This window comes from Cherax quadricarinatus, chromosome 31, assembly GCF_038502225.1.
Source record: "Cherax quadricarinatus isolate ZL_2023a chromosome 31, ASM3850222v1, whole genome shotgun sequence".
Classification (NCBI taxonomy): Eukaryota; Metazoa; Arthropoda; class Malacostraca; order Decapoda; family Parastacidae; genus Cherax; species Cherax quadricarinatus.
The window spans coordinates 13,291,263-13,304,876 of NC_091322.1; the positions used below are offsets into that span (position 1 = coordinate 13,291,263).

The 13,614-nt window shown below is 44.6% G+C and overlaps 1 protein-coding gene across 2 annotated transcripts in view; it reads right to left on the minus strand.

Annotated features, from left to right (window-relative positions):
* Positions 1-978: 978 nt before the first annotated feature.
* LOC128697606 (ribosome biogenesis protein BOP1 homolog) overlaps positions 979-13,614 on the minus strand; it is a 91,426-nt gene continuing 78,790 nt past the window's right edge. The window contains exon 14 of one of the 2 annotated variants that reach the window (XM_070090208.1): positions 979-1,523. In XM_070090208.1, the coding sequence (XP_069946309.1) occupies positions 1,370-1,523 (154 nt within the window). In that variant the 3' untranslated portion in view covers positions 979-1,369. The remainder of the gene's footprint in view (positions 1,524-13,614) is intronic. The other variant, XM_070090207.1, reaches the window with a different exon arrangement.

Below are 13,614 nucleotides of genomic sequence, written 5' to 3' on the forward strand. Positions count from 1 at the left end.
GCTGAGTGTCAATGCCTCTGGAGCTTATGCATGTTTACAACTCAGAAAACCTCAAGTATTTAAACAAAATGTATCCAAAGGCAGATTTAGTGTGTCATGGTGTTGTAGAACAAATTACCATAAAACCATACATTCTGTAGTTTGAGTTACAATAATTTTGAGGTACAATATATCTGGAATGGATTAATATCATAGCACAAGGGACCACTGTATTTGGAGGTCATACATTACCTTGGAAATGGAGGGCAATCATGTTTGATCCAAGGAAGGGTAGGAAGAGTCGAATTCCTGGGATCAAGAGCCCCTCACCGGCATCAAGGACCCTCCCTTGAGGAGACTGACTTATTTCAAATTATCACTATTATTAGGTTTAGGGGAAATTGATAAACCAATTGATCATACAGCAGCTGAGGAATGAGAGGTAGTCACATTATTATTTTAATCATGGGGGAGCACTAAACCTGTAGGATTATACAGCACATGTGGGAGGGGGAATATGGAAGATATTCAGGCTTAAGTCAGGGAACCAGAGCACAGATCCAATTCCCTAGCTCAAGAGCCCCTCACCAGCATCAAGGAACCTCTCTTGAGGGGAGTAGTCACAATAGATTCAGAGAGGACAGATCCATTTCCTTAGATTAAAAGCCCTTCAGCATGAAAAGCCAGTGAGAGAAGAATGAGTGATCCAATAGAACTGGATCACTCATACCAAATGAGTTTACATATTTCTGTATATCCAAAACTAACAGTAAATCCAGATGAGTCAGTGTGGGCTTACAGTTTGTTGAAAATTCCTGCTAAGTAGAAAATACTTGGTTTAGTGTTTGTTTTTGTGAAATATTTTCACAAAAAATACAGCGCTAAAGTTAGCTGCAAAAATAATAAATTTCCATCTCTTCTAAAATGGAAATCAACTGGTTTGCAAGAGATGCAATTAAAAAAAGTTAATAATGTGCAATAAAGGTTATATTATTAAAATAATTTTCAGTGTTTTATTAGAGTTGCACTATCTCAGTTTAGCAAACATATAGGTACACAATGTAAATGATGTATCACAATGTTTATCTTCATTCAAAAGCCCAGGACAGAAAATACACATACCCAAAAATTATGTATTCTGGCAGGCTAAATTTTTATACCAGGTGCATAAGAAATTAAGTCATATTAAGAATGTAATTATTCTATTCACGAAGTAAGAGATAACTACACAAGGTTCATTCACTGCTGCCACAATACGATGATGATTCATGCATCTTTTATCTGGGTTAGTGCTAGTGTTGAAGAATGAGACATCATTGTATCTCATAATCAGCATTTTACACAGAATTGTTCCATCATTTATACCTACATTTGATTTAAACAACTACACTCAGTGCCAAAGCCTAATAGTAGCATCAGCTCCAGAGGTGAAAAGGAATGGTTCATATGGATGCCATGTTACATCCAGTACACAGAGACCCTCAAACATCTTATGGCCCTTCAGTTCCTTGACAGGCACAATAAAAGGATCCTTCAGCCAGTCACTGAAAAAAATTAGAGCATTTTAATTAATATGCAGTTTTTTTTTTTTAAGATCAGCTCTTTCCCAGCAAGGTAGAATGATCAGAAGGAAATATAGACCCCATTCATTTTGTTTTTTAATCCTTATCACCTTACTCTTTCCTATATTCACTTTTAATTTTCTACTTTTACATACCCTACCAAACTCATCCACCAACCTCTGCAATTTCTCTTCCGAATCTCCTAAAAGCACAGTGTCATCAGCAAAGAGCAACTGTGACAACTCCCACTTTGTGTTAGATTCTTTATCTTTTAACCCCACACCTCTTGCCAACACCTGTGTATTCATTTCTCTTACCACCCCATCTATAAATATATTGAACAGCCATAGTGACATCACACATCCTTGTCCAGTAAAAGTAGGCCTTAGATAAGGATGTGTGATGTCACCATGGTTGTTCAATACATTTATAGATGGGGCTGTAAGATAATTGAATGCTTGGGTGTTGGCAAGAGGTGTGAGGTTAAAAGATAAAGGCTCGAACACAAAGTGGGAGTTGTCACAGTTGCTCTTTGCTGATGACACTGCACTTCTGGGAGATTCTGAAGAGAAGTTGCAGAGGTTTGTGGACGAGTTTGGAAGGGAATGTAAAAGAAGAAAATTAAAAGTGAATATAGGGAAGAATAAGGTGATGAGCATTACAAAAAAAAAAAAAAAAAAGTAACGAAAGATTTGATATCAGATTGGAGGGAGTGTGTGTGGCGGCGGTGAATGTATTCAGATATTTAAGAGTTGACGTGTCAGCAGATGGGTCTATGAAAGAAGGTGAATCATAGAATTGACAAGGGATAAAAGGTGAGTGGTGTACTGAGGAGTCTGTGCAGACAAACCAGAGAGGGGAATGTATAAAAGTATAGTTGTAGCAATGCTCTTATATGGGTGTGAAGCATGGGTGGTGAATGTTGCAACAAGAAGGCTGGAGGCACTGGAGATGTCACATCTAAGGACAATGTGTAGTGTGAATACAATGCAGAGAATTCGTAGTTTGGAAATTAAAAGGTATGGGATTACCAAAACTACTATTCAGAGAGCTGGGGAGGGGTTGTTGAGGCGGTTCAGACATGTAGAGAGGGTGGAACAAAATAGAATGACTGAGAGTGTATATATCTGTAGTGGAGGGAAGGTAGGGCAGAGGTCAGAGGGAGCTAGAAAAGGAGGTTTTGTGTGCGAGGGGCTTGAACTTCCAGCAAGCATGCATGAGCATGTTCAATAAGAGTGAATGGAGACAAATGGTCTTTAGGACTTGATGTGCTGTTGAAGTGTGAGCAGGGTAATATTTATGAAGGGATTCAAGGAAACTGGCAGGCCAGACTTGAGTCCTGGAGATGGGAAGCACAGTGTCTGCACTCTGAAGGAGGGGTGTTAATGTTACAGTTTTATAACTGTAGTGTAAGTGCACCTCTGGCAAGACAGTGATAGAGTGAATGATGGTAAAAGCTTTTCTTTTTCAGGCCACCCTACCTTGGTGGGAAATGGTCAATGTGTTAATAAAAAAAAATAAAAAGCTTACTGAGAATACCAGGTAAAGTGTATGGTAGGGTTATTATTGAAAGAATTAGAGATAAGACAGAGAGCAGGATTGCAGATGAGCAAGGAGGCTTTAGAATGGGTAGGAGATGCATAGATCAAGTGGTTACATTGAAGCATATATGTGACCAGTATTTAGATAAAGATAGGGAAGTTATCATGGTATTTTTGGATTTAGAAAAGGCATATGATAGAGTGGACAGGGGAGCAATGTTGCAAGTGTATGGAATAGTTAGTAAGTTACTAAATGCTAGAAAGAGTTTTTATGATGGAAGTGAGGCTCAGGTTAGGGTGTGTAGGAGACGGATATTACTTCCCAGTAAGAGTAGGTGTTAGAAAGGGATGTGTAATGTCACTATGGTTGTTTAACATATTTATAGATGGGGTTGTAAAAGAAGTAAATAAAAGGGTGTTGGGGAGAGGGGTGGGATTAAATTATGGGGAATCAAAAAGAAAATGGGAGTTGACACAGTTACTTTTTGCTGATGATACTGTGCTAATGGGAGATTCTAAAGAAAAGTTGCAAAGGTTAGTGGACGAGTTTGGGAGGGCATGTAAAGGTAGAAAGTTGAAAGTGAACATAGATAAGAGTAAGGTGATGAGGGTATCAAATGATTTAGATAAAGAAAACTTGGATATTCATTGGAGAGAGGGAGTATGGAAGGAGTAAATTTTTTTTTTTCCAACAAGTCGGCCATCTCCCACCGAGGCAGGGCCAAAAAGAAAGAAAATCCCCAAAATGAAAATACTTTCATCATCATTCAACACTTTCATCTCACTCACACATAATCACTGTTTTTGCAGAGGTGCTTAGAACACAACAGTTTAGAAGCATATACGTATAAAGATACACAACATATCCCTCCAAACTGCTAATATCCCGAAACCCCTCCTTTAGAGTGCAGGCATTGTACTTCCCATTTCCAGGACTCAAGTCCGGCTATATAAAAATAGCCGGTTTCCCTGAATCCCTTCACTAAATATTACCCTGCTCACACTCCAACAGATCGTCAGGTCCCAAATACCATTCGTCTCCATTCACTCCTATCGAACACGCTCATGCAAGCCTGCTGGAAGTCCAAGCCCCTCGCCCACAAAACCTCCCTTACCCCTTCCTTCCAACCTTTTTGAGGACGACCCCTACCCCGCCTTCCTTCTACAGATTTAAATGTTTTCAGATATTTGGGAGTTGACTTGTCAGCAGATAGATTTATGAAGGATGAGCTTAACCATAGAACTGATGAAGGAAAAATGGTGAGTGGTGCGTCGAGGTGTCTGTGGAGACAAAAAATGTTATCCATGGAGGCAAAGAAGGGAATGTGCAAAAGTACAGTGGTACCAACACTCTTATATGGGAGTAAAGCTTGGAGGCAGCTGGAAGCAGTGATGTCCTGTCTAAGGGCAATGTGTGGTGTAAATATTTTGCAGAGAATGCCGAGTGTGGAAATTAGGAGGAGGTGTGGAGTTACTAAAAGTATTAGTCAGAGGGCTGAAGAGGAGTTGTTGAGGTGGTTTGGTCATTTAGAGAGAATGGATCAAAGCAGAAAGACTTGGAGAGCATATAAATCTGTAGGGGAAGGAAGGCAAGGTAGGGGTCATCCTTGAAAAGGTTGGAGGGAAGGAGTAAAGGAGGTTTTGTGGGTGAGGGGCTTGGATTTCCAGCAACCATGAGTGTATTAGATAGGATTATTATTATTATAATCAAAAAGAAGCGCTAAGCCACAAGGGCTATACAGCGCTGCAGGGTAGGGAAGGAAGCGAGGGGATTGGGCAGTAGAAGGGGGAGGGATGATCAGTAGGTTACAGAAAACAGCAGGGCAGGGGATAGTGTGGGGGTAGAGGGTAGCAAGAGACTGAGGTAGAAAGGGCTGAAGGTATCAGAGTTTGTAAAGCAAGTCAGTTGTTGTCAAAAAGTCAATGAGAGAGTCTGGATGAAAGGTGGGTCCATCAGCGAGAAGGGAAGGTAAAGAGAGAGCAGCGGAGTGAAGACGACGACGACGGAGGTAAATTCTGCGTGCTCGTTGATAAAATGGGCAGTCTAACAGAATGTGGCTGACTGATAATGGAACCTGACAATTCTCACAGGGAGGAGCAGGGCGCCTCTCCATGAGATATCCATGAGTAAGATGAGTATGGCCAATGCGAAGACGGGAGAGAGTAGTCTCCCAACCACGACACTGGTGACAAGAAGACGGCCAGTAACCTATACTCGGTTTAATAGATTGAAGTTTGTTACCGAGCAGAGTAGACCAATGTTGTTGCCAACGGGTGTGAAAGTGGGTAGCTATTGCAGCAAAATAGTCCATAAATGGAATACCTCTATATGAAACTGGTAGGTCATGTACTGCTGACCGTGCAGCAGTGTCTGCCTGTTCATTGCCCTGTATGTCAACATGACCAGGGACCCAACAAAAAACAATATCTTTATGCTTGGTAAAGATGCAGCGTAGCCAAAGTTGGATACGGAGGTCTAAGGGGTGAGGTGTATCAAATTTCTGTATAGCCTGTAAAGCACTAAGGGAGTCTGAGACAACCACAAATGATGACACAGGCATAGATGCAATACGGATAAGTGCTGCAAGAATGGCATACAATTCGGCAGTAAAAATACTAGCCGCAGATAGTAAATGCCCTTGTACGATGCTGTCCGGAAACACTGCCGCGAATCCTACACTGTCAGAGGACTTAGAGCCATCTGTGTACACTGCAATGGCATGAGAATGAGAGTAGAAGTGGTCAAGAAAGAGAGAGCGGGAAGCGACCATAGACAGTTGGGCTTTTGAGCAAGGGAGAGAGAAAGAACAGACTCGAACAGCTGGAACTTCCCAGGGGGGTAGGGAAAAGTGAGATGCTACATGAACATAGAAAGGTGGTAATTGGAGAGAAGACGAGCGAATGTAGGCGAAGAGAGAAGGGACGGAGTAAACAGGGGCAGCGAACAAATAAAGAATGTCTTCTAATATCAGTGACCATTCTATAAATGGAAGGATTGCGGAGATCATGAGAACGTACATAGTAGCGAAGGCAATGGGCATCATGGCGATCGGATAAGGATGGAACGTTCGCTTTTGCATAGAGGCTCTCAACAGGGGAAGAGCAAAAAGCACCAAGGCATAAACGTAATCCTTGGTGATGAATGGGGTTAAGGCTAGAGAGTGTAGCAGGAGAGGCCGCTGAATATATCTGGTCACCATAATCAAGTTTCGATAAAATGAGGGTGGAATGTAGGCGAAGGAGAGTTCGACGACCAGCTCCCCATGAAAGATGAGCAAGGGTTTTAAGAAGGTTCAGCCAGCTGTGACAAGTTGCCTTCAGAGAGGTAATGTGAGGTTTCCAGGATAACCTATAGTCAAAGAGGAGGCCCAGAAACCTGAATGAATCACGTTCAGGGATACGGGAGCCATAGAAGTACAAAGGATGACTGAGATGACAGAGCGTCTAGTGAAAGTAATTCGGTGAGTTTTCGCACTGGAAAATTTAAACCCATGTGTGGTGGCCCAATTGGAAACACTGTCAACCGCATGCTGGAGAGAAACTGTAATGAGGTGACAGTCAGCGCCTGCACAGGCAATAGCGAAGTCATCAACATAGAGTGATGACCAAATATTTGATGGAAGACTAGAGGCCAAATCATTTATAGCAAGGAGAAAAAGTGTTGTGCTCAGAACACATCCCTGGGGGACACCTTCAGCTTGGATAAAGTCCGGGGAGAGCACATTATTAACCCGAACACGGAAATGCCTGCCAGTTAAAAAGTTCTTAAGGAAGGATGGTAGATTGCCTCGGAGGCCTAAGGAGTGGGCTTGGGCCAAAATATACCTCCAAGTTGTGTCATATGCCTTCTCAAGGTCAAAAAATATAGCAATAACTGAGTGGTTATTCGCAAAGGCATTACGAACACATGTATCCAAGCATAGTAAGGGGTCTATGGTAGAACGTCCCTTACGAAAGCCATATTGACAAGTGGAGAGACTGTTGTGTGTCTCTAAATACCACACTAAACGTCTATTTACCAGGTGTTCCATCACTTTGCAAACTGCACTGGTAGGAGCAATGGGACGATAGTGGGAGGCTTCAAGTCCCATAGTGCCTGGTTTGCGGAAAGGGAGAACAATGGCAGATTTCCACGGCTGTGGAAGAACTCCTTGTGACCAAATAAGATTGAAAAGGCGTAATAGGACTGCAAGGGCTGACTGATGTAAATGTTGTAGCATACGAATATGAATGTCGTCGGGCCCAGCTGCCGATGATTGGCAAGCTGAGAGTGTTGCCTCCAGTTCTTGAAGTGTAAAAGGCACATTATACTGTTCTTCTCTGAGAGAAGAAAAGTCCAAGGGTGTTAACTCTCTGGCAGACTTTGAGGAAAGAAACGAGGGGCATAGATGGAGCCCCTGAGAAATACGGACCAGATGATTGCCAATTTCATTGGCAACATCTAGTGGGTTTGCTATATCAACACCGGCAACCCGCAGAACAGGAGCCAGGTCAGGAGAATATTTACCACTCAGTTTTCGTACTTTTTTCCAGACTGCACTCACAGAGGAAGCAGAGGTGATGGTGGAGACATAATCTAGCCAGCAAGTGCGTTTAGCGTCACGGATGACACGGCGAGCGATCGCACGCTTCTGCTTAAAATCAAGAAGTCTCTCCGTGGTTCTATTGTACCGGTACTTGCCCCATGCAGTGCGTTTCAAACGTACTGCACGAGCACAAGCAGGAGACCACCAAGGCACGCATTTCTGAGAATGCCTGCCCGAAGTTTGGGGTATAGAATGAGAAGCTGCGGTTAAAACGGAGGACGAGAAGAGGTGTAAAAGCTCATCAATGGAAGACGAAGAAGGAACCTCACTAAAAACAGTTAGTTGTGAGTAAAGGTTCCAATTTGCTCGATCAAATTGCCAGCGTGGGATACGAAGAGGTGGTGAATATGAAGGGGAAGTAAGAATGATTGGGAAATGATCGCTGTCATGTAAATCTGGGAGAACAGACCAGGTGAAGTCTAATGCGGCGGAGGAAGAGCAGACCGAGAGATCGATGCAAGAGAGAGTGTGAGTCCGAGGATCAAAATGGGTGTGAGTACCTGTATTTAAAACATGGAGGGGGTAGGTAGCAAGAAAAGCCTCTAACTGAATGCCATGGGAATCAAAGTGAGACCCCCCCAGAGGAAATGATGGGCATTAAAATCGCCAAGTAACAGAAGCGGTGGCAGTAATGACGAAACAAGAAAGGCAATATCCAGAATAGATAATGCCTGAGAAGGAGAGAGATATAAAGAACAGAGTGTATACCACCTATGCAAGTGGATACGGGCTGCTGTGTAATGCAGCGAAGTACGAACAAATAGCTGATGGTACAGAATATCAGTGCGTAGAAGGGCACTTTCAGAGATTGGTGGATGAATTTGGTACGGTATGCAAAAGAAGAAAATTAAAAGTGAATAAAGGAAAGAGTAAGGTTATGAGGATAACAAAAAGATTAGGTGATGAAAGATTGGATATCAGATTGGAGGGAGAGAGTATAGAGGAGGTGAATGTACTCAGATATTTGGGAGTGGACGTGTCAGCGGATGGGTCTATGAAAGATGAGGTGAATCATAGAACTGATGAGGGGAAAAGGGTGAGTGGTGTACTTAGGAGTCTGGGGAGACAAAGAACTTTGTCCTTGGAGGCAAAGAGGGGAATGTATGAGAGTATAGTTTTACCAACGCTCTTATATTGGTGTGAAGCATGGGTGATGAATGTTGCAGCGAGGAGAAGGATGGAGGCAGTGGAGATGTCATGTCTGAGGGCAATGTGTGGTGTGAATATAATGCAGAGAATTCGTAGTTTGGAAGTTAGGAGGAGGTGCGGGATTACCAAAACTGTTGTCCAGAGGGCTGAGGAAGGGTTGTTGAGGTGGTTCGGACATGCAGAGAGAATGGAGCGAAACAGAATGACTTCAAGAGTGTATCAGTCTGTAGTGGAAGGAAGGCAGGGTAGGGGTCGGCCTAGGAAGGTTGGAGGGAGGGGGTAAAGGAGGTTTTGTTTGCGAGGGGCTTGGACTTCCAGCAGGCATGCGTGAGCGTGTTTGATAGGAGTGAATGGAGACAAATGGTTTTTAATACTTGACGTGCTGTTGGAGTGTGAGCAAAGTAACATTTATGAAGGGGTTCAGGGAAACCGGCAGGCCGGACTTGAGTCCTGGAGATGGGAAGTACAGTGCCTGCACTCTGAAGGAGGGGTGTTAATGTTGCAGTTTAAAAACTGTAGTGTAAAGCACCCTTCTGGCAAGACAGTGATGGAGTGAATGATGGCGAGTTTTTCTTTTTTGGGCCACCCTGCCTTGGTGGGAATCGGCCAGTGTGATAATAAAAAAATTAATAATAATAAAATCGCCAAGTAACAGAAGCGGTGGCGGTAATGACGAAACAAGAAAGGCAATATCCGGAATAGATAATGCCTGAGAAGGAGAGAGATATAAAGAACAGAGCGTATACCACCTATGCAAGTGGATACGAGCTGCTGTGTAATGCAGCGAAGTATGAACAAATAGCTGATGGTACGGAATATCAGTGCGTAGAAGGGCACTTTCATTAAAGGTCCCATCAGGAAAAGGATCTGAAGAATACAATAAATTATAGCCTGAGATGGGATAGATAACAGCAGTGTGTAATTTTGGTTCCTGTAAGCAAACACCAACAGGGGAAAACTGGGAGAGTAACATCTGAAGCTCCCCCCGATTACCCCTGAGGCCGCGTATATTCCACTATAAATAGCCCAAAACTGGCAACGATAAAGATACCTGAAATCCGCAGGTAAGGGTTCCTACGGACTAGAGGGGTTAGAAAAGTCCACATGCGGAGGCAAAAGAAAACTTTCAAGCAGCGAAGGAACGGTGCGTTGCGAAGAAAGGAGTTGCGCAGATGGAGGAGAGGAGAGAGAAGGAACAGAGGGTGGATCAGTGTCCATTGATGGTTTGGTCTCTACAATATATTCAGAGATTGCTTCAAGTGTTTCGGAATTCAGAGACGTCGTATGGGAGACAATATTGGAGATGGTAGGGGGAGGATGAGTAAAGATTGGAACTGTAATGAACCGTACCAAGGTAGGGGGGGGGGCGAAAGGGTGGAGGGAACTGGAGAAGAAGCGTGGAAGGGGACAGAAGAGGCAGAAACCTGGGAGGTGGCAGAAGAGGAAGAAACGTGGGAGGGAACAGGGGAGGAAGGTACAGTACGAGGAGGAGGGTGAACCTCTACACTTGTAACAGAGCCAGTGAGAGGGGAAGAACTAGGTACAGAGACAGGGAAGGTAAAATGAGGAGGTGGAAGAAGGGAAGGAGGGGTTAAAGGACCTTTTTTTGACTTCTGAGAAGTAGAGGGACGATTGGGAGGAGGTGTCGTACGAGATCTCGTCGATACCGAGGCTTGTGAGGGAGAACCCAAAGAAGCGAGAACAGACTGAGGCGTTGAAGTAGGGACGTCTGAGCCCAGGACAGCGAAAGAATTAGATACAGGAGTGACTATGGGAGAGGTAACCACAGAGGAGGCTGCAGAAGATGGTACCCCAGAAGTGGGAGGAAGTTTTGAAACACGGGAATAAGAAACACGAGGTAGTCTCCCTTGGAGTCGGAGATGAGAAGCTGCCATGGCATAAGGGAGACCTTCTGCCTCTTTGAGATAATGGATTTCCCGCTCATTTAAGTAGACTTGGCAACGGCGAGAGTACGAAGGGTGAGCCTCATGACAATTAAGGCAAGAGGGAGGTTGATTGCAAGACATATTAGAATGGTCATCGGCACCACAGACTGGGCATTAGGCTATAGATCTGCAATATTTCGCTGGATGGCCAAATCACCAGCAATTTCTACACTGTTGCAGTGTAGGGATCACCTTTCGAACTTGTAACCGATGTCCTGCTACATAAACTGAGGATGGGAGTTCACGGCTGTCAAAAGTTAAACGAGCCACATTGCTAGGGTATCGTCTCCGCCCGCGGGAAGGAAGAACGTAAGTGTCTACCTTGAGGACTGGGAGATCTTGGAGTTCCAGCTGTTCAAGAATGTCATTGCCACATGTCTGGAAATTTTGTTGTACTATGGTATGGGGCAGAATGACGGTACCACTACAAGAGTTGAGGGAATGATGTTTTTCAATAGTGACAGGAACAGTATCGATATGGGAAAGAGAAAGATCATGAGCTTGGGTAGCATTCTGTAAAGTGACGATGCGCATACCACTCTTAACTGCATGAAAAGAAATATCTTTACCAACATGGCGTAGGAGTGCCTTGCCAATACTATGCTCGGAAAGATAGGCAACAGAGGAAGTTGGTCGTAAAGTGAAGAATTTAGTCCATTGTGCATTCTGAAACTGAGCGTGGAAAGGGAGTGCAGAACATGTCGATCTTTTCTGAGAAGAACGAGAAGGTGGAGAAGTATCATCAGCAGGTAATTGTCGTTGGTGTTTAGGCGTGGGACCAGAGTTGGTCTGACGATTCGAAAATTGCCGCACCGTAGAGGGAGAGGCCGGAAGCATAGTCAAAGGAGAGCTGAGGTCAGATAAATCGAAGGAGTCAGTCGAGACCTCAGTACCTGAAGCGGGTGAGGAAACAGCACCAGCAAGAGGTACAGAGGCATTAGGAGTGTCCGAAGAGCGGTCCAAAGACGAGGCGGGGTCAGAACGAGGTGCAGTATCAAGAAGAGGCCTGGGGGTAGCAGGTTCAGGGACTAGGGCTGCCATGGTTAGGTTACTTCTTTCTTTTTGTTTTAAAAAAAAAAAGAAAGAAGAAAAGAAAATAAAAATAAAAAAAAGAATAAAAAAGGGGGGACCAGGGAGAGAGAGTTCCTAGGAGGAATGAAAGGGCCAGAAATCTCCCTCCGTGCCCAAGAGGACCTCAGCACCGCAAGTAGCGCAGATGCAGCATGGAATCTGTGCCATACCCTACCCATCATGCCAGTAAACCAGCAATCCGGGATAGCAACCTCACATCTGCTGAGCTACCTCGGTGGACAAAAAAGAGGGCGGCCGGATATCCGCCACAAAGCATACCTCCTTCAGCCACCACCCCCGGAATCCGAAAGGTGGCTTCTAGACATACACCCGTCGCCCAAAAGACACCCAAAGCCACCCTCCGGGATACCGGAGAGGGATCGGGACATCCCCAGGCAATCCAGATTCCACGGCAAACTACGCCACCGCCAAGAACCTCAACAGAATGGGATGGACCTCGGTACCCTTTCCCCTACCTAGGAACTAGCGTGCCTGTGGGAAAAAATCCCAAAGGCCAAAAAGGAAGGGCAAAAGGGAGGGGTGGGGAGGAGGAGGAGGAGGAAAGGAAAAAGGGGAGGATGGGAGAGGGAAGGGGGGATTGGGGGGTAATTAGGTTCGGTCTGAGGAAGGAGACCGACAGGTCTAATTCCTGAGACGAAGAGCCTCTTCACCACGCCAAAGAGCCCCCCTTGAAGAGGTATTAGATAGGAATGAATGGAGATTAATGGTTTTTGAGACCTGACGAGCTGTTGGGGTGTGAGCAGGGTAATATTTTGTGAAAGGATTCAGGGAAACCGGTTAGCCGGACTTGAGTCCTGGAAATGGGAAGTACAATGCCTGCACTTTAACCCTTTGGCTGTTTCGGTCGTATATATTATTTTTATTTTTTTTATTATCACACCGGCCGATTCCCATCAAGGCAGGGTGGCCCGAAAAAGAAAAACTTTCACCATCATTCACTCCATCACTGTCTTGCCAGAAGGGTGCTTTACACTACAGTTTTTAAACTGCAACATTAACACCCCTCCTTCAGAGTGCAGGCACTGTACTTCCCATCTCCAGGACTCAAGTCCGGCCTGCCGGTTTCCCTGAATCCCTTCATAAATGTTACTTTGCTCACACTCCAACAGCACGTCAAGTATTAAAAACCATTTGTCTCCATTCACTCCTATCAAACACGCTCACGCATGCCTGCTGGAAGTCCAAGCCCCTCGCACACAAAACCTCCTTTACCCCCTCCCTCCAACCCTTCCTAGGCCGACCCCTACCCCGCCTTCCTTCCACTACAGACTGATACACTCTTGAAGTCATTCTATTTCGCTCCATTCTCTCTACATGTCCGAACCACCTCAACAACCCTTCCTCAGCCCTCTGGACAACAGTTTTGGTAATCCCGCACCTCCTCCTAACTTCCAAACTACGAATTCTCTGCATTATATTCACACCACACATTGCCCTCAGACATGACATCTCCACTGCCTCCAGCCTTCTCCTCGCTGCAACATTCATCACCCACGCTTCACACCCATATAAGAGCGTTGGTAAAACTATACTCTCATACATTCCCCTCTTTGCCTCCAAGGACAAAGTTCTCTGTCTCCACAGACTCCTAAGTGCACCACTCACTCTTTTTCCCTCATCAATTCTATGATTCACCTCATCTTTCATAGACCCATCCGCTGACACGTCCACTCCCAAATATCTGAATACGTTCACCTCCTCCATACTCTCTCCCTCCAATCTGATATTCAATCTTTCATCACCTAATCTTTTTGTTATC